At 43.9% G+C, this 25,206-nt stretch overlaps 1 protein-coding gene across 1 annotated transcript; it reads right to left on the bottom strand.

Annotated features, from left to right (window-relative positions):
- LOC115207958 (transmembrane protein 198) lies at positions 1–24,225 on the bottom strand. The gene is made up of 5 exons (XM_029775605.1): positions 23,645–24,225; positions 4,611–4,878; positions 2,524–3,099; positions 2,036–2,184; positions 1–1,569 (listed from the first exon to the last, which is right to left on the bottom strand). The coding sequence occupies exons 2-5, from the start codon at positions 4,750–4,752 to the stop codon at positions 1,420–1,422; spliced, it is 1,017 nt and encodes a 338-aa protein (XP_029631465.1). The 5' UTR covers positions 4,753–4,878; positions 23,645–24,225; the 3' UTR covers positions 1–1,419.
- Between the last annotated feature and the right edge of the window lie 981 nt (positions 24,226–25,206).

Raw genomic sequence — 25,206 nt, forward strand, 5'->3', positions numbered from 1 at the left:
TTTTGTTTTTAAACTAATTTAATGGTTTATCTTTTACATTTCCTATTGACAATTCTGTACAGATTCAGAATAGTTAAGAGTACTGAGTCAGAGTACTATCCCTCTAAAATTCTAAAACAGTAAATTACCATTTTCAAAAAAACACAATTCTTTAGTAACCTAGAATTTGGCAAATGTGTAATCTAATTTTACCATAGCATAGTCCTTCGACGTTATTAATCATATAAATTACTGAATACGGGTACTGCACAGGTAAAACTTCACATAAGTTGTCATGAAACAAGCTACTGCTCCAAAATAAATGACATAACAAGTGTGGTTTGAAACATTGTATATATAGTATTGCAGTATTGCTACCTCTAAAAAAGGCACTGTAATTCTTATGAAAAGAAACTTAAATTTCACTTGTAACAGTTGCCCATGTAATAATCTTCAATGTATTTAGGCACAAAATGGCTGCCGTGTATCTCTCAGGACCTGAATCTTCTACACTCAACTATACAGGCAGTTACTTACAAAAAGGGACAAGTAAACATCAACACACACCATAACATTACAAACGCACACACACTCGCACAGACAACAAACACAGATCAGAGAAATGTGTCTTGACTTGTCCTCTTCTTTGTCCAGTCACAGTGCATCCTCAACAACAGCTGCTCTCCTATTCTTTGAGGAAGTCAGGTGACCATAGGTTACATGCCACTGGTTCATTTCAAGTCATTAAAGCACAAATAACTCCAATTGTAAAAGTTGATATTACTCGAGGAGGTAGCTCTCATGCTATTCATAGCCATTTCCATCCCTATTATTGGTTCCTGAAGAGCAAAAATAGTCTGTTTTCATCAGTCAAGTGATTTTTCCCATATATAATCAATCAATCAATCAATCATAATGGCACCAAAAAAAGTATATGACCTAAGAAGTCAGATGAGATTATTTCTGCTCTCTCTCTATCTCTCTCTCTCCCTCTTCAGTGGCCTTCCGACTTTTCACATGGACCTCCCACGCTCAGAGCAGACAACACAGGGAGAGGCCACACAGGCACAGTCTATTGACACAGAGTGGTTACAGCACACATCAAACAGGAGGCCAAACGTCCCTCCCAACAGCTCTCAGGGAACAGCTCACAGACAGAGGAACCATTCCATCACTCTCAAGTCGGCCATTCCAAACGTCCAACAATGACAGGCTGAGAGTTACCCTGGAGTTGTGCTAGGAACTATTGGTGCATTGATCTTCACTTGGACAGCATTCAAGGCCCTATTCCAGCTCAACGAAAGGTAGATTCACTATTCAATAGACTCGAACATTGCCTAAATAAGAGCTGAGGCCCTAAAATAGCAGTCTGTAGGGGAGGAGGACAGTGGAGGAGGGACAAGAAACAAGTGGTTGGTCTCCTGCTTGTCCCTCGGTGCGTCACACCCTGATGACTGGTGTAGTGGCGGTGAGGGGCACGGTGGAGCCAGTCTCGTAGTCAAAGTCAATCATGGTGTGGTTGGCAGTGCCCAGGCTGCTGAGGGAATGGCCTGTGCCCATCTGTCTGTCCCTCAGACTCTGCAGGTAACTCTGAGAGAAGGAATACAGGAGAGAGGGGGAGAAGAGAGGAGAGAGGGGGAGAAGAGAGGAGAGAGGGAACATAATCAGAATCAACCTAGGAATGGGTTCTACACATTGGAATTAAAATACAATAGAGTGTGTGTGTGTGTGTGTGTGTGTGTATGTATGTATGTGTGTGTGTTTTTTACTATCCCACAAGCATAGTAAATCAAGGAACATTCTCCCTCGTGGGGACATTTCCCAGGTCCCCACGAAGACAAAGGCTATTTTAGGCTTAGGAGTTAGGGTTAGAATTAGGGTTAGAATAAGGTTTAGAATAAGGGTGAGGGGTTAAGGATAATGTTTAGGCTTAGGGTTGAAGTTAAGGTTAAGGTTAATTAAGTTTAGGGAAAATAGGATTTTGAATGGAAATACATTTTAGGTCCCCACAAGGATAGTAAAACATACATATTCTGTGTGTGTATGTGTGACTGACCGGTGCCAGCAGGTCTCCTGTGTAGCGTTTGACGGGGGTAGACTTGCGACGGTAAGTGCCCTCTTGCCCACCGCTCTGCTGCCGCTTCTTGGCATCTTTCTGCCTGATCCGCATCAACTGGACCCGTTTCTGCCTCCTGCTGATGATGACTGAGAGGAGAAAGAGAGAGGGAAAGGGAGGTAGAGAGAGATATGAGAGAGAGCGAGAGAGGGAGAAAGAGAGGGACGTGTTAACTCACTGAGTCATTTCTTAGTCATTCAGCAGAGCACATTAGAAATTCTTAAATCACCCAAAATGTAATATAAACCCTGTTTTGTTTAAATGTCATAAGAATGTTCTCTAAAACCATGAAACCCTTGTAGCAGTTAATAGAACATAATAGAACCCATACTCCATATTGAGATATACAGATGCATCATACTCTACCTCTCATTCTTTCCACTGAGATCCTATAAATCAGCTTCTATATGGAATTCTATGATGCTTACCCTCAGTGTGTGAGAAGCCTTCAGCCGTCAGCTTCCACTGCACCAGAACCCCCATAAAGCTGAGTGTCGGCCAGATACCCAGGATCACCCAGCTGTACCAGCAGAGTGGCGGTGGCGGCGAAAGCCTCAGGCACTCGTACACGTGGCTGGCAAGCGCCAGCATCTCCACAAAGTAGTCGGCGCACACCGTCATGATGGCTGCCCCGAACACGGACGTAGACAATACGGTGAAGAGCTTCTGCCACTGCAGGGTGAGCACGGCGAACAGCATGCCCGTGCCCAGCAGTGCCCCCAGGGGCACCCAGACGGTGGTGGGGGTGTAGAACTGGTGGGTGACCAGAAGGGCGGCGAGGGCAAGCAGCAGGCCCAGAAGGAGGCCTGTCATGAAGAGACCCACGGAGCGCACCAGCATGGTGACCAGGCCACACAGCAGGCCGATGCCGAGGCCGATACCCGCCGAGGCCTCCACACTCAGCTGGGTGTCCAGCACCCGCTCCTTGTGGCACAGCAGAAAGATGATGACCGAGCCAAACATCAGGCCCGACAGGAACATGACCGCTTTGAAGCAGCGGTAGCCTGTGAGAGGAAAGGAGAGTGGAGAGAGAATGGTGAGGGAGAGAGAAGGGTAGAGAGGTAAATAGAGGGGGAAGAAAATAAAATAATACTTATGTAGCCCTTTCATAATTAATAAACATTATGTAAAAAAAAAACATTTTGAAAATCTGAAAAACCGGTGCTTCTATGTCAAACATTCTTTTTATATTTCAGTCTTCGGTGATGTATATAAAGTGTAATATTGGGATGCAAACTTAAAATTGAATACACTTCAGCTCTATATCTGACATGGTTCAGGTTTCTTCTTTTTTTAAGCCCATTTGTTTTACTAGGCAAGTCAATTAAGAACAAATTCTTATTTACAATGAAGGCCTACTGGGGAACAGTGGGTTAACTGTCTTGTTCAGGGGCAGAACAACAGATTTTTACCTTATCAGCTCGAGGATTCGAGCCAGCAACCTTTCGGTTACTGGCTCAACGCTCTAATCACTAGGCTACCTGCCACCCCATAACCATGTGTATACTTTTGTTTCAAAGTAGATTTGTTTAAGACTACCAAGAAACACTCTGTGTGGCCCTGATTTAGCCCACTGCAGTTAAAGGTTTTAATTCACTTCAATGGGGAAGATTAAACAGCTTGAGGAATCTAACTAACGGTAAGGAAATATGCAGGTGATAAATGAGGGCATTAAGTTAAAGTTAAATTGCTGAGGCTAGGACACAGCAACTACTATCCAACTGTATAAATGACAGAATATCAACTGTAAGCAATGTAATTCCGTATAAATGGCCCTACAATTAAAACTAATAAGAGAGGTGGTGGTGCTGAGGCTAATTGGGGTGGTGATGGGGGATTTGGTGAGAGAAACGACGCCCACCCATAGATTGTGGCGGCTGCTTGGCTGAGGGTGGAGCCCTCTCTCTCTCTGGGTAATGGTTCTCATCTGGGTGTGAGGGATTTCTCAGTGTGATTAACACACACTACACCATCACATTAGTCTGGGAAATGCTATCATTAGGTACCAAATGACCAGATGTCTCTCATTTCTCTCTAATCAGTTACGTAACACTCTGAAAGACAAAATGGGGCTTTTGCCTTGAGGAATGATGACATGTGGAGGTGATGCATGATCAGCAATAACGTCAGTGCGGGACTGTATTAAAGACTTTACCGAAGCATACAGAACAATAGACACATGATACAGTATATCTGGATAGAAAGTACATGTTCCCTGTATCATGTAGCCCATATCATGACATAAGGTAACCTAGGGACATTTTCTATGTAACACATTAACAGACATATGATACGTCTGAATACACATTCCCATGCTCTGTCATTTTGGTTCTGTCCCATATGGCACCCTATTCCCTACACAGTGCACTACTTTCGATCAGAGTCCTTGGTCAAAAGTTGTGCAATACATAGGGAATAGTGTGCCATGTGGGATGCAGCCCTTGTTACTGAAGTTTAAGTGTACTCGTTGACGTGACGTTATTGGAGGTATGCCTTGACCCCGTGGTGACCTTACCGAAGAAGCAGTAGATGATGCCGAACAGGCAGCACATGGAGCAGATGACGGCAGGGATGACCTCATACTGCCTCTCGATCTCCAGGCTGCAGGTATCCACCTCGGCCGAGCCCTCTCCCACAGACCCATTAGGGTCTGTCATCCTGGGGCTCCAACAGACCAACCAGACCACCAAGGAGACAAGGAGGAGGAGGTGGGGGTTAAAGGTTGGGACTGGAGGATGAGGAGTGGTGCTGTTATCTGGAGTCCATCAGAACAGCTTGTGTGCCTGTAAAATGAAAGAGAAAATTCGGATTAAATCATACACTACATATACAAAAGTATGTGGGCACCCCTTCAAATTAGTGGATTTGGCTATTTCAGACACACCCGTTGCTGACAGGTGTATAAAATCAAGCACACAGCCACACAATCTCCATAGACAAACATTGGCAGTAGAATGTCCTTACTGAAGAGCTCAGTGACTTTCAACGTGGCACCGTCATAGGATGCCACCTTTCCAACAAGTCAGTCAGATTTCTGCCCTGATAGAGCTGCCCTGGTCAACTGTAAGTGCTGTTATTGTGAAGTGGAAACATCTAGGAGCAACAACAGCTCAGCTGTGAAGTGGTAGGCCACACAAGCTTACAGAAAAGGACCGCCAAGTGCTGAAGCGCGTAGTGCGTAGAAATCGTCTGTCCTCGGTTGCAACACTCACTACCGAGTTCCAAACTGCTTCTGGAAGCAACGTCAGCACAATAACTGTTTGTCGGGAGCTTCATGAAATGGGTTTCCATGGCCAAGCAGCCGCACATAAGCCTAAGATCACCATGCGTCGGATGGAGTGGTGTAAAGCTCGCCGCCATTGGACTCTGGAGCATAGCAATGCGTTCTCTGGAGTGATGAATCACGCTTCACCATCTTGCAATCTGACGGACGAATCTGGGTTTGGTGGATGCCAGGAGATCGCTACCTGTCCCAATGCATAATGCCAACTGTAAAGTTTGGTGGAGGAGGAATAATAGTCTGGGATTGTTTTTCATGGTTCGGGCTAGGCCCCTTAGTTCCAGTGAAGGGAAATCTTAACGCTACAGCATACAATGATATTCGAGATGATTCCAAGGTGATGTCCACACAGATATGGTTTGTCAAGATCAGTGCGGAAGAACACCTTTGGGATGAATTGGAACGCCGGCTGTGAGCTAGGCCTAATCGGCCAACATCAGTGCCCAACCTCACTAATGCTCTTGTGGCTGAATGGAAGCAAGGCCCTGCAGCAGTGTTCCACATCTAGTGGAGGCTGTTATAGCAGCAAAGGGGGGACCAACTCCATACAAATGGTATTGGAATGAGATGTTCACCAAGCAGGTGTCCACATACTTTTGGTCACGTAGTGTAGATCATCACAGAGCATCACAATGCGTTAAAGTGATCGTTACTTTATTGTTAGGACTCTCTGTTAGGACTAGAGAAAGAGAATCGGCAAAGAGAACAGAGCAGACCTCTCAACGTAACTTTGTAAACCTACAAACACTGCCTTAGATGACCTTACCCACAACACAGGGATTATATAGTGGTTAGTTGCAGCGGGAGTCCATTCATGCTGAATGACTCAAAAGTTTAACATGTTGCACGTGGAGCACTCCAGAATCCCCCCCCCTCCTCCTCACCCCCACCACCCCTGCTTCAGACCGCCGTTCTTCGAGGCTTCAGGAGAAGTGTGAAATCTGCCGGCCAACTGTGACTTCTCCCTGGTGACTATGCATTTGGGGCCTGCCAGACACTCTGCAAGCCTCCCATGATAACACACAGTACTGTATACCACCACACATACACCCCGTTGCCATGACTACGGTCTGGTTGAATCACATAAACATGAACAGCCAAATACTCCAGGGACTTCCTGTAGTACCTTGCTGGGGGAAAAAATACCAAAAGTACCAACATAAATACATCAGTACTGACTATCGGCACATCTTATAGAATAGCTTTTTGCAGAGTGCCGGCATTGCTGTGTGTTTGTCTGATCTACCGCATGTAATTATGACAATTCTAATCTACATAGCAGCAGATGTCCAGTGTCCACTCCAGTTTGGCATCTACTTACCATCCAATTTAGCATTCACTTGACTCCTTTTCTGTGAGCATATTCAGCACTGATATCATATCAGCACCAAATACCCACTCAAGTTTAATGGGGTTGACGTTGTTTTCATTGTTTATCTCCAACTCTCCTAAATTGGGCTTGAGGTGACAGTGTCACACATTTAAACTAGGCTATGTAGTAAAAATGTCTAGGTGAAAGTAAATTAATTCATTAAAGGTGGGGCGACGGACATCGAGTGGTGCTAGTGAGGGGTTAATCAGGCAGCCCCAACCCCCCTCTCAATCTGCCTGTTGCGGGGGATTGGGGAGGAGGTGTAGGGTCTCATGGCTCAGGGTGGGCCGCTCTCTCTGGGGCTGCTGCCTGGCCTTCTTTATGATCTCACCCCAGTTCCGATCCGATTACAGCAAACTCACGTTCTCAGGCTCAGGACAAAAAACAGTCACGCAGCTGGCTGCCTGCTCTCCTCATCTGCTCTCTCTCTTCTCAGTCTCCCCCCTCTTTCCCCTCATCTGTCTTCTGTGTCACCATCTCCCTCCCTCCATTCTCCCAAATGTTCCTTCTACTTTTAAACCCCTCCTCCCATCTCCCTCTGTCTCTGAGACACATGGCTATACATTATGACCTGGCCATGACTTGACATGGAAAGAATGAGGTCCCAGCTCTCTTGTCCCTTCTCTTTTTCCAGAGCTGGAGGGAGAGTTCTTGCTGCATTCACGTGTCTGCCCCTCTGTCTGTGCCAGATAGTCCTATCTGTTCTGTCTCACTTGTTTTCTAAAGGCCAGAGGAAAAGAAAAGACAAATGATCTGGCCAGCTGAGAGTTCCACAGTCCCACTGGTCTGCGGCACTCCTGAAAGGGCGTGGACAGTATTATGAATGCTTTAGAGTGAGACAGAAATATGATACAGAGAATATGTTCAGCAAATAATGTGCTGTGCAGTATCGCCCATATTTGGAAGCATGAGGGCATTTCACCTTGAGGCTTTTATGGACTTCTCTTCATCATGTTCAGTTATGGCAATATGTATAGATTTCATGGCATTACCTTAAACCTGCCCTAGTCCAGGTTTAAATGCTATACCATGAAATGGCACTATTACAATGTCAAATATAAAGCCGAAACAAACATCCACTGACTGTGCACAAGTCAAAAGATAGAACTTTTGCAAACTATGAAAGATTTTCATCTCCATATCTGATTATAGTCCAAAAAGGTCAAAACACCCTCAGAGAGTGGGGTCACGGCCAGGGACCAGCCATTATTGACAGCGACCCTGGAGCAATTAGGGTTAAGTGCCTTGCTCAAGGGCAGATTGACAGATGTTTCACCTAGTCGGGTCGTGGATTCAAACTTGCAACCTTTTGGTTACTGGCCCAACGCTCTAATCACTAGACTCCACTCAACTCAAATCAAACATGTGGAAAGCTGTTCTCAGCTGGACCAAAACAAGGAGTACAGTAGGAGACGGTTTTAAACGCAAGGGGAGACTGAGATAACTGGTCACAAAAAGTGATTGTTGTGGGTAATCCATCAAGACAAACGACTTGTGCATCCGACCATACACACACTCACACACACAAATTCCCTCACACGTTCGTATTCACACACACACCAACTCTTTCCCACGTCCGTGTGTCTGTCCCCAAATTGTCCCTGTGTGAGTCACAATGGTGGCCAGTGTGAGATGCCTGGAGTCCTTGCCTCTCAGGGATAATGGAGCCATTATGGGGCGGCACAAAGGCTCCGAGACCCCAGCCGTGACCTCTACAGGCACACACAGCAAAGCATGCTGGGAGAGAGGGGCAGACAACATAGAGATGGAGGCAACCAAGGGAAAGGAGGCGGTGTGTGTGTGTACGTGTGTGTGTACCTGTGTGTGTTCGTGTGTGTGTTTGCCATTGAGCATGTGGGTGGTTGAAGGGAGTAGATGGGGTCTAGCTGGTAACTGTCCGGACTGCTGATATTGTCACCCATTCTCACAAAATAAGGAGGAAGTGACGTGGCTCCATGTCTAGTCTTGGAGCTCTTGGGGGCCAAGGCGCAGAAGTAGAAGTTGAGAAATACTCTCTTCGATACATATTGAATGACCTCATTAGAATATAACATTTCTCGGCATTGTCATGACAACTTTAAACTTTAAACATCTACTTGTAAAACATAAGATCTAGCATCACTTGTATATTTTGTACTTAAAATAAAAACAAAAAATCTATTATTTACATTGCATTCAGTCGCATAAGATGCCACCTATTCTAGTTACAACTCATCTACTCTGCTGATCTCTAGCACTGCATCTCAGTGCTAGAGACCTCACTATAGACCCTGGTTCGATTCCAGGCTGTATCACAAACGGCCGTGATTTGGAGTCCCATAGGGCAGCGCACAATTGGCTCAGCATCGTTAGGGGTTGGCCGGGTTAGGCCGTCATTGTAAATAAGAATTTGTTCTTAACTGACTTGCTGCTAGTGCTGTATGAGTACACAGAGATAAACAAAAAGCAAATGTTTTAGCGGTAAGCCTCACAGTCACACTTATAGATGACTGAGCATGTTGGTATGAAATAACCTTGGAACAAATTACTTTAGAATGTTGTCTGACAAACACCAGGGAGGGAGGGACGGAGGGAGGGACGGAGGGTGGGACGGGGTTAGCTCAAGCCACAACAGCTGAGAGACAGACAAGACCATGCCCGGGTTCCACACATAGCTAATTGGGTGTGTTTAATTACCCACTGAGGGGGTTGCTGGGGTGTGAGAAAGGTCGGGGATTCCAAGGTGCTCTGGCTTTAAGGCAGGGGAACAGCTGAGAATTCAACATTAGAGGCCAGCTGTTTGGAGGCACAGGTTGGCACAGGGGGGGTATGTGTGACTGTGCCATGTGCCATGGTCTCCCCCTGACTGGGCATGATGCCCGTGGGTCTACAGCTACCCCCCTTTACAGCTGCAGCTATAAACGTAATCCTCCATGACCACTAATGCCAAAAACCGTGCCCACCGGGTCCTGCCCAAAGACTGGAGAACAGTCTGGACACGATGGGAGCAACACACTTCATGGCGTCCATCTTGTACCAACTGTGGTTACTGTATAGAAACATGCATGGATTCATGCATACTTGTTAACATGGTTGGAATATTGTCCTGACCATGGCTGCCCCCTAAAGTAAACCATAAGAACAAATAACATAGATAAATGCATATGTTTTCCAGACTAGGTTATTGGGTTTCCTGACCCTCCATCCACAAGGCCGGAAACTTTAACCTCAAACCTCTGACCCCTAACCCCACTTCCCCCTCTGCTCTCTCATTGGCAGGAAGCTGTGGCCCAGAAGAGGAAGTGGAGATCAGTGGCAGGACTGTTTTGGAGGTGACCCTTCCCTGAGGGCAGGAAGCAGAGCAGGAAGAGCAGAGTTGGATTTGGAGGCTGGAGCGTCAACACCAACACTGCTTATCTGACTAGTTAAATCTAGTTTCAAGTTTCAAAGTTTATTCGCCGTAAAACAGTACAGTGAAATGATTACCTTGAGAGCTCTTTCCCAACAATGCAGTGATGATAATAATATAGAAGATAATTATAGAAAATAGAATAAAACATTACAATTAAAATAAAAACCACACAAGAACTACGATGTGAGTTAAAGAAACACGAGAATGCAAGTATATACAGGTCAGTACCAGTACCTTATTCAATGTGTAGGGTTACTGGAGTGGTTGTATATACAGGTCTGTACCAGTACCTTATTCAATGTGTAGGGTTACTGGAGTGGTTGTATGTACAGGTCAGTACCAGTACCTTATTCAATATGCAGGGTTACTGGAGTGGTTGTATGTACAGGTCTGTACCAGTACCTTATTCAATGTGTAGGGTTACTGGAGTGGTTGTATATACAGGTCAGTACCTTATTCAATGTGTAGGGTTACTAGAGTGGTTGTATATACAGGTCTGTACCAGTACCTTATTCAATGTGTAGGGTTACTGGAGTGGTTGTATATACAGGTCTGTACCAGTACCTTATTCAATGTGTAGGGTTACTGGAGTGGTTGTATGTACAGGTCAGTACCTTATTCAATGTGTAGGGTTACTGGAGTGGTTGTATGTACAGGTCAGTACCAGTACCTTATTCAATGTGTAGGGTTACTGGAGTGGTTGTATGTACAGGTCAGTACCAGTACCTTATTCAATGTGTAGGGTTACTGGAGTGGTTATATGTACAGGTCAGTACCAGTACCTTATTCAATGTGTAGGGTTACTGGAGTGGTTGTATGTACAGGTCAGTACCAGTACCTTATTCACTGTGTAGGGTTACTGGAGTGGTTGTATGTACAGGTCAGTACCAGTACCTTATTCAATGTGTAGGGTTACTGGAGTGGTTATATGTACAGGTCAGTACCAGTACCTTATTCAATGTGCAGGGTTACTGGAGTGGTTGTATGTACAGGTCAGTGCCAGTACCTTATTCAATGTGTAGGGTTACTGGAGTGGTTATATGTACAGGTCAGTACCAGTACCTTATTCATTGTGCAGGGTTACTGGAGTGGTTGTATGTACAGGTCAGTACCAGTACCTTATTCAATGTGCAGGGTTACTGGAGTGGTTGTATATACAGGTCAGTACCTTATTCAATGTGTAGGGTTACTGGAGTGGTTGTATATACAGGTCTGTACCAGTACCTTATTCAATGCGTAGGGTTACTGGAGTGGTTGTATGTACAGGTCAGTACCTTATTCAATGTGTAGGGTTACTGGAGTGGTTGTATGTACAGGTCAGTACCAGTACCTTATTCAATGTGTAGGGTTACTGGAGTGGTTGTATATACAGGTCAGTACCTTATTCAATGTGTAGGGTTACTAGAGTGGTTGTATGTACAGGTCAGTGCCAGTACCTTATTCAATGTGTAGGGTTACTAGAGTGGTTGTATGTACAGGTCAGTGCCAGTACCTTATTCAATGTGTAGGGTTACTGGAGTGGTTGTATGTACAGGTCAGTGCCAGTACCTTATTCAATGTGTAGGGTTACTGGAGTGGTTGTATGTACAGGTCAGTACCAGTACCTTATTCAATGTGTAGGGTTACTGGAGTGGTTGTATGTACAGGTTAGTGCCAGTACCTTATTCAATGTGTAGGGTTACTGGAGTGGTTGTATGTACAGGTCAGTACCTTATTCAATGTGTAGGGTTACTAGAGTGGTTGTATGTACAGGTCAGTACCAGTACCTTATTCAATGTGCAGGGTTACTGGAGTGGTTGTATGTACAGGTCAGTACCTTATTCAATGTGTAGGGTTACTAGAGTGGTTGTATGTACAGGTCAGTGCCAGTACCTTATTCAATGTGTAGGGTTACTGGAGTGGTTGTATGTACAGGTCAGTACCAGTACCTTATTCAATGTGTAGGGTTACTGGAGTGGTTGTATATACAGGTCAGTACCTTATTCAATGTACAGGGTTACTGGAGTGGTTGTATATACAGGTCTGTACCAGTACCTTATTCAATGTGTAGGGTTACTGGAGTGGTTGTATATACAGGTCTGTACCAGTACCTTATTCAATGCGTAGGGTTACTGGAGTGGTTGTATGTACAGGTCAGTACCTTATTCAATGTGTAGGGTTACTGGAGTGGTTGTATGTACAGGTCAGTACCAGTACCTTATTCAATGTGTAGGGTTACTGGAGTGGTTGTATATACAGGTCAGTACCTTATTCAATGTGTAGGGTTACTAGAGTGGTTGTATGTACAGGTCAGTGCCAGTACCTTATTCAATGTGTAGGGTTACTGGAGTGGTTGTATGTACAGGTCAGTACCTTATTCAATGTGTAGGGTTACTAGAGTGGTTGTATGTACAGGTCAGTGCCAGTACCTTATTCAATGTGTAGGGTTACTGGAGTGGTTGTACATACTGGTCAGTGCCAGTACCTTATTCAATGTGTAGGGTTACTGGAGTGGTTGAGGAGGGTTTATACATACAAAGTGACTGATAGTAGGGCCAAAGATATCCACTGTCAAGACTTTTAAATGTACAATGTTTTGACTGAAGCGCACTTATTTTAGTCTTACCTCAATTTTTTTCTAACTTACGGGCGATTCCCGATGTATACAGTATCTAGATTTTTGAAATTGTTTTCTCTAAATAAATGTTGTTGTACAATTAAAGGTCAAATTCACTATATTTCAAACAGTCAGCAATAATCTCATGAATTCAGGGCTTGTGGAATTATACCTAGGCCACAACCAATAATCCCTGATCTGGCTTTCAAATCCGTCTATGAAATGTCCTTTTTGTTACAAATGTAACCAGACCCACGCACAATGCACATCCATTAATACTGACTAACTTCTGGTCGCAGTCACTATAGAGAAATAACAGGTCTCATAAACAATCCCTCAAACACAAGCCCCCTGCTAGTGAGTAGCCAGCTAATTTTTATATTACAATCTTTATATTTCACCCTTCTGTGTGTCTCCAACTGTTTGAACAGCATGCCTTTCCACCTTTTTCAGATGCTGAAATCAAGTGGACTACCTTATTTTTCAGAAGGAGAACGAGTTGACAATTACTTAGATAATTGTGTTTTATGCTTATTGCACATGTATAAAACACAGACTAGAAAGCTAGCATAGCAGTCTTTGGCTAAAATGCTGCTAGCGCTAGGTGACAAACTGAGCATTCATTTTCCAGAATCAATGTTCATTGATAGTCCTGTTTTAGAAGTCTGCTCTGCGTGTGATTTGAGAAGTTGAGACATAAAAAGGGTATCGTTAGAAAGGGTATCTTCTCCTCTGTTACAGTAAAATAATGTCTTTCAGTGTCCATATGACCGCTTGTCAGAGAGGAAGAAGTGATCTCTCATCTTTGTTTATGGTAGGAGGAGGGGCTTGATGTGTGTGTGTGTGTGTGTGTGTGTGTGTGTAAATGGGAAGGTGCAGTCACAGCAGAAGGGGCGAAGGAGACGAGCCCAAATAGACATGAGAACAAGCGGACATAAACGCTCTATATATATATATATATATATATATATATATATATATATATATATAAAACTAATTTCTTACCATAAAGGCATTTGGAATACTCCTCTAAAATATTAATTCATTCATTTGATAAATCGCCCAGCCCTAACCGGTAGTAGGATATACATGTAAACAGGGCTGAAAAGTGACTAGTAGCAGGAATATATAAAAACTTATGATACACTAAGAAAAAAGGGTTCCAAACGGGTTCTTCGGCTGTCCCCATAAGATAACTCTTTTGGGTTCGACGTATAACTCTCTGTGGAACGAGTTCTAACTGGAACCAAAATGGGTTCTTCAAAGGGTTCTACTACAGGGATAGCCCGAAGAACCCTTTTAGGTTCTACATAGCACCTTTTTCCCTCTATAATATACTAATGGTAATACTGTATATACAGGAGTAATTGTGACCAGTAACAGGATAAATAATGTTATTGGCAATCAATAATCAATGGGCAGCAGCGTAATGGAGAAATAAATGTAATCAATAATCACTTTAGCAGCAGCGTAGGTTGTGTCTGAGTGGGTAAAGACCTGTGGATGGACATACAAGTGTGGATAGTCTGTGGGAGAGGGAGAGCAGTAGTTGTTAGCCACGGCCAGCAGATAGAAGATGTTTAGAAACGTAGATCCAATAGGTTATAGGGTATAGCTCCAATAGGATCACAGCATAACACACTCACATAGTAGTTCTGTGATAGTGTTTTGAATGCCGTGGCTATTACAACACGTCGACCATGGGTTCAGCTGCATTTGTCGGTTCTCTAAACAATTGAAATAAAAACACTCCACGTGTTCAAAATGATCTCGGAACTGATGATAATGATTGTGTTTATATGGGCCTTTCATCCATGGATCCAGATGCACTCACTCATGCTCTAATGTCTGAGACACGCTTTGATATCAACATTCACAGCCTAGTGGCAGAAACAATGAGAGAATGCTCTCTGGCTCGCAACTTGAACACAACGTGTGTACAAACAAAGTCCCCCCCTTTTCTTTAATGTGGTCAAATACGCTCACTGGGTAGACAAACAAATCCTCCTGAGTTTGAATGACCCCTCTCACTGACCTGTCCGAACCTTTACTTTCATGTTGAAACCTGGTCACTAATTATTTATAATCAAATCAAATCCACTAATGAAAGACATGTTGATCCATGATGCACCAAGACCTCTTCCATTTTGTTCTTATAAAGTCAAATTGCCGCATAAAACAGACCTCGTCGTGGCTAAATTGATCTTGTCGTTTTTGAGGAATGCTAGAGGCAGTCCTGACAAGTGGAACAGCTGTTTTGAGCAAAGAATGAAAACATGAAAATCCCACTTTTCAAATCAGGCTGTTCCATTTGGGAGCTCATTTGACAGGAAATGGAGGGACAAGACTCGTTCATCATCCCATCTCCAAAACAAGGAGAAAATGAGATGCACTCCACATGAGATCTGACAGTGTTTGACAGTGGTCTACTGGGAGACAACCACAGACAGCTTCGCTTTAATCTCTTATAAGGCAAAGAATGGATACTATGTTGTATTGAGGAGGAACATAAATACCAAAGTTACAAGTTATTAAGTGAATTTTCACCCCCAAAAAAATGTATCATTAGTTGACCCCTACGGTAAAGCACAGATCTATGATAACCTTTACTCATCCACGCTGACTAAGGAAGGAAATGATTCATCTGAACATGAAACGAGAATGGAATGAATGACCTACTAGTCCTAAACACCTCCTTTCACATCCTCGCATTGACTTTTTTCCCCCTGAAGTTGGTGATAAAGCCAGAGCTCGCCATCGTTCTCTCTCTCAGACTGTCTCTGTCTCTCTTCTCCCTAAATCTCTGACCAGTGCCTCTCAAACAACACTTTGTTCCTCAAGAGTAAATGAGGCAGAGGGGGGCCTTGCAGTGATTTTGGCACCGTGGCACCCCTTCCTACATGCCCCCAGCCTTCATTCAGCCAGGCTTGGCCGAGAGCAGAGAGCTCTCCCCATGAATGTCCCCACTGTTTTCTGGACCCTATAGTGCTCTCCAAAGAGAGAGAGAGCGAGAGCACGAGAGAGCGAGAGAATGTAGGCTGTAAACCCTTCAGAAAGTAGTAATTACAGAGTGAGAATGTATAGAAAGTCATTTGAGGGGCAGTAAGTTTACAACAAGGCCTAACACTGACATGCACTCTAAGACCATACACACTGACCTTTCAAACATGTGCAGATGTTCCAAAATAACAAACCTCTGTAAAGTCATGATAAAAGATCATACATCACTATCCAACCCCCCAAACCATTAGGTATTTTATTAGGATCCTCATTAGCTGTCACGAAAGCAGCAGCTACTCTTCCTGGGGTCCACACAAACACATAAAACATGACCTAGTACAGAACATGAATAAAGAACAGAACTACATCAATTAGAAAGTATCTACTTTTCAACTCCTATGTAACATATACATTTCTTCACTTCCAGACAAGCCAGTACCTGTGAAAACTGTCTCCGATGGTGTAAACATCTTTTATACTACGTCTGAATGAGTTTCCAGGAAACCCACTGTTTAACACATGGTCTAACACAGTCTGACATACTGTATAGCCCTTTAAATATTCAAATAGTTTAACAGTCTCAGAGAGAGTTCCTATTTTCCATCAAGCCCGTCCACTCCACGCTTGCCTTTGAGAAAAGCCCAGACAATGAAGGCCTTTCAACTGTGATTTTAGAGAGCTCCTGATAAAAAAGGGGGAAAGCGTACAGTAAGAGGAGTAACAGAGAAACAATGAGAGGCCTTTTCGAGAGGCAGAGTCACGTGTGTATGATACACGCGGACACACAAGTAGACACACCCCTACTTCCACGCACGTTCCAACACAACTCTCACTAACACCCAGACAGACTTGCAGATTCAAGGCGCAGGCGCACGCACGCACGCACGCACACACAAAATATGCATCAACAGACCCACACGTCACACACCCACACACTCACGCAAATATACAAACTCCAATCCACATATTCTAATTATCCCCACCCATGCGCATCAAGAATTCCATGTTTATACAAACTGGGAAGCCTTTTTCCACAGACTGGCAATGTGAATGTAGAGCAGAGCCAGATATTCCCCCCATCTCCATTATAATTCCAATCAGTTGTTAAATAGCCTACAAGTGAAATAGGCTATAATAACAATATCTGATTATTTGGATAGTAAATGTACTTATCATTAAAGTAAAAGGGTGATGTGGGGTCTTTGTGAGAGCAAACGTCCAACATAAGAATTAGGTCTACACGTCACACAGTTTACACAGCTACGAGACTAGAAAGGATTTCAGACATAATGATATAGAGAGCCAGATTAGGTGGAGAACGAGGGAGTCACTATGAACACAAAAACCATTGAGTGGATGCCTAGCAACAGCAAGTGGAAAATATTCACCTAAATGTTGAGGTCAGTCAGGTTTGAATGTTTTTACAAAAACATTTTTTCAGCCCTTTTTCATGGTAGTTACAGTCTTGTCTCATCGCTGCTACTCCCGTACGGACTCGGGGGAGAGGCAAAGGTCGAGAGCCGTTGGTCCTCCGAAACACAACCTAACCAAGCCGCACTGCTTCTTGACACAATGCCCACTTAACCCGGAAGCCAGCCGTACCAATGCGTCGGAGGAAACACCGTACACCTGGCGACCGTGTCAGCGTGCACTGCGCCCGGCCCGACACAGGAGTCGCTAGTGCACGATGGGACAAGAGCATCCCTACTGGCCAAACCCTCCCTTAACCCAGACGACGCTGGGCCAATTGTGTGTCGCCCCATGGGTCTCCAGGTCGCAGCCAGCTGTGACAGAGCCTGGACTCAAACCCAGAATCTCCAGTGGGACAGCTAGCACTGCGATGCAGGGGAGGCCCAGGTTTGAATGTTAAACTGTAATAGCTCATCTCAAATATTGCATATATCTCTTTAGCTGTGAAGTGTCTGGACAAGTCCACAACATTCTGCTGAGGTAATGTTCAAATCTAACGGCACTGTAAATGTTAGCCTGCTACTATCTGTAAGTAACAGTTGAATGGCCCTTGTATAAATGTATCTGAGTTGAGAGCTTAATCAAAATGATACTGAGTTGCAACTCCTTCTGCCCTCAGAACAGCCTCAATTTGTTGGGGCATGGACTCTACATGGAGTCGAAAGTGTTCCACAGGGATGCTGGCCCATGTTGACTCCAATACCTCCCACAGTTGTGTCAAATTGGCTGGATGTCCTTTGGGTGGTGGACCATTCTTGATTCACATGGGAAAATATTGAGCATGAAAAACCCAGCAGCGTTGCAGTTCTTGACACACTCAAACCAATGTGCCTGGCACATACAACCATACCCCGCTCAAAGGCCCTTAAATATTTTGTCTTGCCCATTCACCCTCTGAATGGCACTCATACACAATCCATATCTCAATTGTCTCAAGGCTTAAAAATCCTTCTTTAACCTGTTTCCTCCCCTTCATCTACACTGATTGAAGTGGATTTGATAGGCAACATCAATAAGGATCATAGCTTTCACCTTGATTCACCTGGACAGTCTATCTCATGAAAAGAGCAGGAGTTCCTTATGTTTGGTACACTCAGTGTGCATATTACTTGCGGTACCAGCTAGACTTTATCTACTGTATCGTGGAGTTGGAGTGATGGGCCTTGAAGTGTTCACTATCCCACAAAGCGTCTCTGTATCTCTGGTCTCTGCCACTTACAGCAGCGCAGAACTGCTCTTCTATTCCACCCAACGTCTGTTTGTCTGGTGCCAGGGTATAATTGTACCTCCTTATGGTCTCTCCCGTCCTAAAATATCTCCCATAACCCCTCCTTCGTGTACACTACAAAGTTTCTCTGGCATCCTCTTAGCCAAAAGAAAACAACATCACCCAATACTTTGAGTCTATGAATGGGTGTGAGTGGAACTCCAAGACTCCAAAAACCAGTGCTACCCCTCTTTTAGGTAGTCGGCTCTGTTAATGAGACAACAGGTCTCTTCCAAACCCAAATACTTCTCCACCGCCCCTCCTAGGCTAACACTACAGGACAAGACTCTGTCCATCTCCCAGCCTAACCCACAACAAGCATCTCCTCCTGCCAACAGGGTTCAACATAGCCTCTATTTCCAGGCTTTCTTAACTGTAGAGGCTCATTTGTGGGAGATCCTAGTGTGGTCAGTGTAGAAATACCCTCTGCCAGTGCAGGACCAACACAGTCCAGTACAGTAGAGTATAGGCTACTCCAGGGCAGTATATTGCCTAAACCAGGCTTTGGCTTGCCTTGACTGGGGAGGCAGGTGGCCTAGTGGTTAGAGCATTGGACTAGTAACCGGAAGGTTGCAAGATCGAATCAATGAGCTGATAAGGTAAAAATCTGTCGTTCTGCCCCTGAACAAGGCACTGTTCCTAGGCCGTCATTGAAAATAAGAATTTGTTCTTAACTGACTTGCCTAGTTAAATGAAGGTAAAATAAAAAATTGCCTTGGCTTGTAGAGCAATGCCTCACAACCATGGGATATGACAAAAATCAGGACTGTAACTCATTCAGTATTTGAAGACTGTTGTATTAGACGACTATGCTGCTGCTAAAATTATTTTTGATTAGGACATTCATAATTTGACCAAATTTTTAGGAAGAGGTCATCATTTCATGGACTCTTCGAAGGAAGAAAAAAAATGAATGAATTTATAGAGGTTTATAGAGGTTTCATGATGCTTGTATCTAAACCAAAGTAAATCATTTAAAGATTGTTCTATACATCTGTTGGTGTCTCGATAAGCTTCAATATGAGGTCCTTAACCTAGCATGAAAAGGCATCATTGTAGCTGTGGGGGCTAATATAGTCAAAATGGTTGCCTTGGGGTAAGTTGAGCCAATGGTTGAGCTAATGGCAAGTTGAGAAAATTGAAGTGTTTTCTTCCCAGGCATAATGCAAGGCATTATCGCTGGAATATGAGGTAACAACAAGGCCTGGGCCTATGTTAAAAGTGTTTTAAAAAAGCACTAAGTGTTTGTTAGGTGTTAAGCCTGTGTTAAAAGATGCTTAAAATTATTAAAAGACAAAAAAGCAATTGTGATTTTGTTGAATTGTGTTTGGGAAATAAAGATAGACAGGGTTTTAAAAAGGGTAGCGGTAATATTTCATTCAGTAAAGAAATGTGTAGGTGGCTTAACTTACCCCATTCCCGGAGTGAGTTGTGCCAAGAGACAAGCTATGTTTTCAAAACTGTTCGGTTTACATTTTAGTCATTTAGCAGACGCTCTTATCCAGAGCGACTTACAGTAGTGAATGCATACATTTCATTACATGCATTTTTTCCCCTTTTTTTTCTTCTACTGGCCCCCCGTGGGAATCGAACCCACAACCCTGGCGTTGCAAACACCATGCTCTACCAACTGTGCCACAGGGAAGCCAGTTTACATGAATTGTGATTATTTCCAGGGATACACAACATCCTGAAATATATGTAGATATCTTTGTTAGAAAGAATACTGGTAACACTTTATTTGGATAGTCCATCTGTAGATACTCTACAGACTATCAGTAACATTTCAACTATCTACTAACCCTAAACCTAGCCCTAACCTGACCCTAAACTTAACCCTTACCCTAGCCTTATTCTAAACCTAACCCTAACCATAACCTTAGCAAGCAGTTGCTTATCAACAGAGAGTTTGTTGATAGTATGACCATCTACAGATAGACAACCCGGACTCTCCAAATAAAGTGTGACCAGAACACTATATTTCCATTGATTACTATATTGATGACTATATATTTCCATTGATGCTGAATGTAAAAAAATGCTTAAAATACCCCACTCTCCCCTACTGTGACTGGGAATCAACACTTCATATAGAGTGTGATAACGTACAAGAACACTGCAGCCTCGACTGCTAGCTTAAATACTGTATCACTGAAGCTTTTCTCTATCAGAACTCAAGCCGATAAAGTAGCTGAAATCCACATTACAGTACTACTGTGTCCCCTCTCTGAATTGCAATGGGTTAAAGTGAAAGGAGCGAGCGGAGGGGTTAAACCAGGAATTAAGGGTAATCCCAGACACTTCTGAGGTACTGAGGTAGAACAGCAGGAGACAGAGACGTGTGGCCAGCCAGAGTAGGAATGCTAATCTGGGTTTTAGTCAAGGGTTCAGAGGATGGAGACATGGATCAAGTCATTGCACTGTGACAGGATATTACTGTACTATGAAGGCCTGCGCTTTCAAACAGAGCTAGCCTTGTTTTTCTGAGCTCTTGTCCAGTGACCTAGCTACTTGAAGGTCTGGGACACAAAAGAAACTAGACAGTGAGACGGATTGAGGAGTAGAGAGTGTTGGGATTCTTGAGACACGGTTTAGAATGTTACTTGGCATTATAATCAATTAAATGCATCTGGTGATAAACATTATCATGTGAGAGACTGCCCTTGTCTGCATATTCAAGGACGTCTGCTCTGTGCAGTCATTACTTCCAGTTTTACCGTAACCAATTTTACAATGCGGATATAGATACGGCAATAACATTACAGGGGACAAAACACTGGGATATCCAGACCCAGAACGTCTATGAAGAGAGGTCCCTGTACATGATAAGAAACAAAAAGTTAGAGGATCTATCAATCCCAGCCCTGAAATAGCCAGATGCTGAGAACAAACAGGCTTGTCAGACCATGGAAAGTTCAACTTCAACAAACTTTCAGTTCTACATTAACTCAAAACTGCCAACTCGGCAGGTCCTCCCGAGTGAAGCAGTGGTCTAAGGCACTGCATCGCGGTGCTTGAGACGTCACTACAGACCCGGGTTCTATCCCAGGCTGTGTCACAGCCGGCCGTGACCAGGAGACCCATGAGCCGGCGCACAATTGGCCCAGCGTTGTCATGGTTAGGGGAGGGTTTAACAAGCCGACTTTGGTCGCCAGCTGGACGGTGTTTCCTCCGACACATTGGTGTGGCTGACTTCCGGGTTAAGCGTGCATTGTGCCAAAAAGCAGTGCGGCTTGGCAGGGTCGTGTTTCTGAGGACGCATGACTCTCAACCTTCGCCTCTCCCGCATCCGTAGGGGAGTTGCAGCGATAAGACAAGACTGTAACTACCAATTGGATATTCTGGCGAAAAAGGGGTAAAAGTACAAAATATATATAAAAAAACTGCCAACCATGTAAAAAGAGCCAGGATATCCAACAGCGTTACAGATCAATGGGACAGGGAGTGTGCCTCGGATGCTGCACTCTCCAACCCCCTCCCTGATGGTATACCACTTTCCCAGGCTTTGCAACAGCAGTCTTATTTAAACACGACCTCTCCCCACCCCTCCTCAATCCTCCTACAGATGAAGAGACGCTAAGCTAACGTTGAGACCTTTCAACTCTCTGACGGTTCATGTTGTTGGCCGGAACAAACGAGCCTCGGCAGGGTTGACCTCTGCTACCACAGCTGATGGTCTATAATGGGGGTGTGGAGTGGACAGTCAGTAAAGACAGTAGAGTAGAGGACTTTTTTACTTCATATGGACACCACCAGTAGAAGAGTTTCCACAATAAGGCCTGACTGACCAGTGACTATCATGAATAACATAGCTTTCACTGAGTCAGGGCTACAATAAGGCCAGACAAGTTTGTCTCTCCTCTTACCTCTCCTTTCCAATCTGACCCTGTTTCAACCCTGGTCCTTAAGCAGGGCTAACGCCATGCAGGTTGAAAATATTGTCAACCTGTTCACCCTGGGATAAAAATGCCAGTGTGAAAATGGCTATTGGAGAAAAGCATGGATGGATTTCCAGTCGCTATACATCTCACCTATGTACTCTCAAATCAGTGGTGGTGAGTGAAAGTAGACAATCAGGAAATGAAAGTAGTTCAGAACATCTTGGTCTTCTTTCTAGCCAGACAGAATTAGGACATCCCTGGTGGCTGAGGCTGAGACGGGCCCCTCCTGAGGTCAAGCCCAAGGCTGCTGGTTGGGGGACCCAGAGTGATGAGTGCTTCAGCGCTAATTAAAAGGTAAGAGTGGAAAAACAGCTCATCCACAGAACACTACAGGCCTTCAAGGACTAGGAGTTAAGTAACACACCCCAACATTTACCGTCTGCTCTTTCCTCCTCTCTTTGATCTGCCTCTCTCTCTTTCTCTCTCCAGAGCTGGGAAGGGCCCCATCTCTGCATTTTCCCAGAGTGGTTGAGGCAAAGCCATCTGGCCCTAGCTAGTCCACTGGCTTTTTTTTGGAGGTGGGGGGGGCTAGCTGGGGGATGTGGGAGAGAGCATTGAGGGGGGTGTAACTAGAGATGCTGTGTGACTCCTCTGCCACGGAGGGACACCCCCGAAAAAAGCAAGGTGTAACTATAGCTAACAAGGAGAAAATACATAACAATGCTTTTCTGGTCAATAAGATCAGGAATGCGCATCTGATCATGATAACAGTTGGTTAAGATAACAAGCAATCAATTTCAGGCTTTTCTCCATACAAAGGCTAACTGCCCAAGTTGTTTACATTGTTATCTTCTGTCTGATAGCCCAACAGGTTCTACTGAAATTATCTTGAGACAGAGCCCAGACATAAATTTACTGGAGAGTGACATCAAAAGGATATGATAAATTACTGAATGAATAAAACAAAAATGCATGTTTGGCCTATACTTACTCTATGGAATGAATTATTAAAATCATGTTGTTACCTTATTAAGAAGGGTGTATAGTCACTAAAACAAGTTTATACGCATCCCACAGCAGACTTCTTCAAACAGCAGGGAAAATATCCAATGTAACAGAAGGAGCTCTTCTACAGGAACTACACTTACATTTCACAGTAGGATTCTGTTACATTGGATCTTCCTCCTGCTGTTTGAAGGAGCCTAAAGTTAATACATTGAATTGTCTGCGGTGGAAGAATAATGGGCTGTAATTTACAATAATTTATTTATGCTGTACAAAGTAACACTTACCGACTGCGAACGGTTATGTGGGTCTGTTTCCGTGAGAATTGTCAGGCATGAACACAACGGAAAACAACAGAACATCGAAGCGGCAGTGGAAAAACAGGTTCCTATGCACATACAGTGAGCACAAAAAAAGTCCCACTTCACTGTTTTTACAACAAAAGTCGGCTATTCAAAAGGAATCAGCCACGTTCTCGTCTTCTTCGAAAACTGTGTCCAAAATTAAATCGGTCGGGCGTTATTTACACTCTCAACGGATGAGCTTGCGTGAACTTGAGCTCTTGGTTGATCATGTTTATTCATAAATTCCATGGCATTGTATTAACAATCTGTTTGTCAGTTGGCGAGCTAGTCACGTCTGTAAAAAGTTAGCTACAGCGAGCCAAATGTCTCTCCCTTTACCCCTTTTCCTTTACACACCTCCTCTTTCCCCCTCTCTGACGTGACGTGGACTGTATATCGATACCCAAGGGGATCTACTTCTTTCGAGCTCTAATCTACTTTATTTTAAAATAGTATTTTTCTCCACGAGAGAGTCGCTCTCCCCCCTCCAACGGCCAACGCCAACAGACCATCTGGAATTGCCTGTTGCATTCAAATTTGGGACTCGAAGGGGGAGGTGGAGGCAGGCTAGGCTTAGATGGGATTGAGTTTGTCTTCTACAATAATAACAATAATTATAAAGAATAGATTATAGAAAATATAGACACGATTATAGATAGGCTATAACATATAATAAATGTGTAATAATTTACAGTAGGCCTACTGCACTTTGTGTGTGTGTGTGCGTGTGTGTGTGTGTAAGAGGGACGTTTTCAATAGAGCCGATTTTCTAATAGGGTGATTTGAACACAAACAATGTAAGCGACAAGACAATAAATTAGGAACAGGCAGGGGATCCTGCTTGCACATGGGGGGATGGAGGGAGATATTGGCAAAATACCCCACCTCCCAACCATCAAAAATAAACATAATTTAACACTTTTAATGACAAACCTCAACCCTGTTCCAAACTACACCACCACCACCCTCCTACTACACCTGGCCATAGCAGCCTTATCACCAGTACCTTTATTACATTGAGAACTCTAACCCTTAACCCCTTTCTCATGACCTGGGGTTGATCTGTCTGAAAACCAACTGATTACAAATCAGTCACCCCACTGAAACAAAGCCTTACAACTTTTGCTTTCCAAAATGTCCTCTGATTCTATATATTTATCTTGTTTTTAGGGGAGCAGTGTTCAAGGACACAATATAATTTAAACTGAATTGTCTTTATACACAAGCAATTTTAAGACAAATATAAGTAAACCTAGAACATCGCATTTCCTTGAGTCATTTCTACATTTTCCTAAATAAAACATCAAACTCAAGAGGACATCTGCACACAATGACGTACCGTATTGTTCAAGAAGCTGAAGTACAGTATCATTCTGTGATCAGTATTTGATTGCAGTGTAGGTGTTGTCATTGTAATATTAAACCCTCATCTCTCTGTTCTGCAATGTTTATAAAGGTCTGTGGCTGGATTTACTTCACCTGGGTTTGACTTGAAGCTATGTCAT

This window comes from Salmo trutta, chromosome 14 (genome assembly GCF_901001165.1).
Source record: "Salmo trutta chromosome 14, fSalTru1.1, whole genome shotgun sequence".
In the NCBI taxonomy this organism is placed as follows: domain Eukaryota; kingdom Metazoa; phylum Chordata; class Actinopteri; order Salmoniformes; family Salmonidae; genus Salmo; species Salmo trutta.

Coding starts and splice junctions, on each gene's coding strand:
- LOC115207958 (XM_029775605.1), bottom strand. CDS start 4,752: ATGACAGACCCTAATGGGTCTGTGGGAGAGGGCTCGGCCGAGGTGGAT. Junction 3,100..4,610: donor CATCATCTACTGCTTCTTCG/GTAAGGTCACCA, acceptor TTCCTCTCACAG/GCTACCGCTGCTTCAAAGCG. Junction 2,185..2,523: donor AGGCTTCTCACACACTGAGG/GTAAGCATCATA, acceptor TTCTCCTCTCAG/TCATCATCAGCAGGAGGCAG.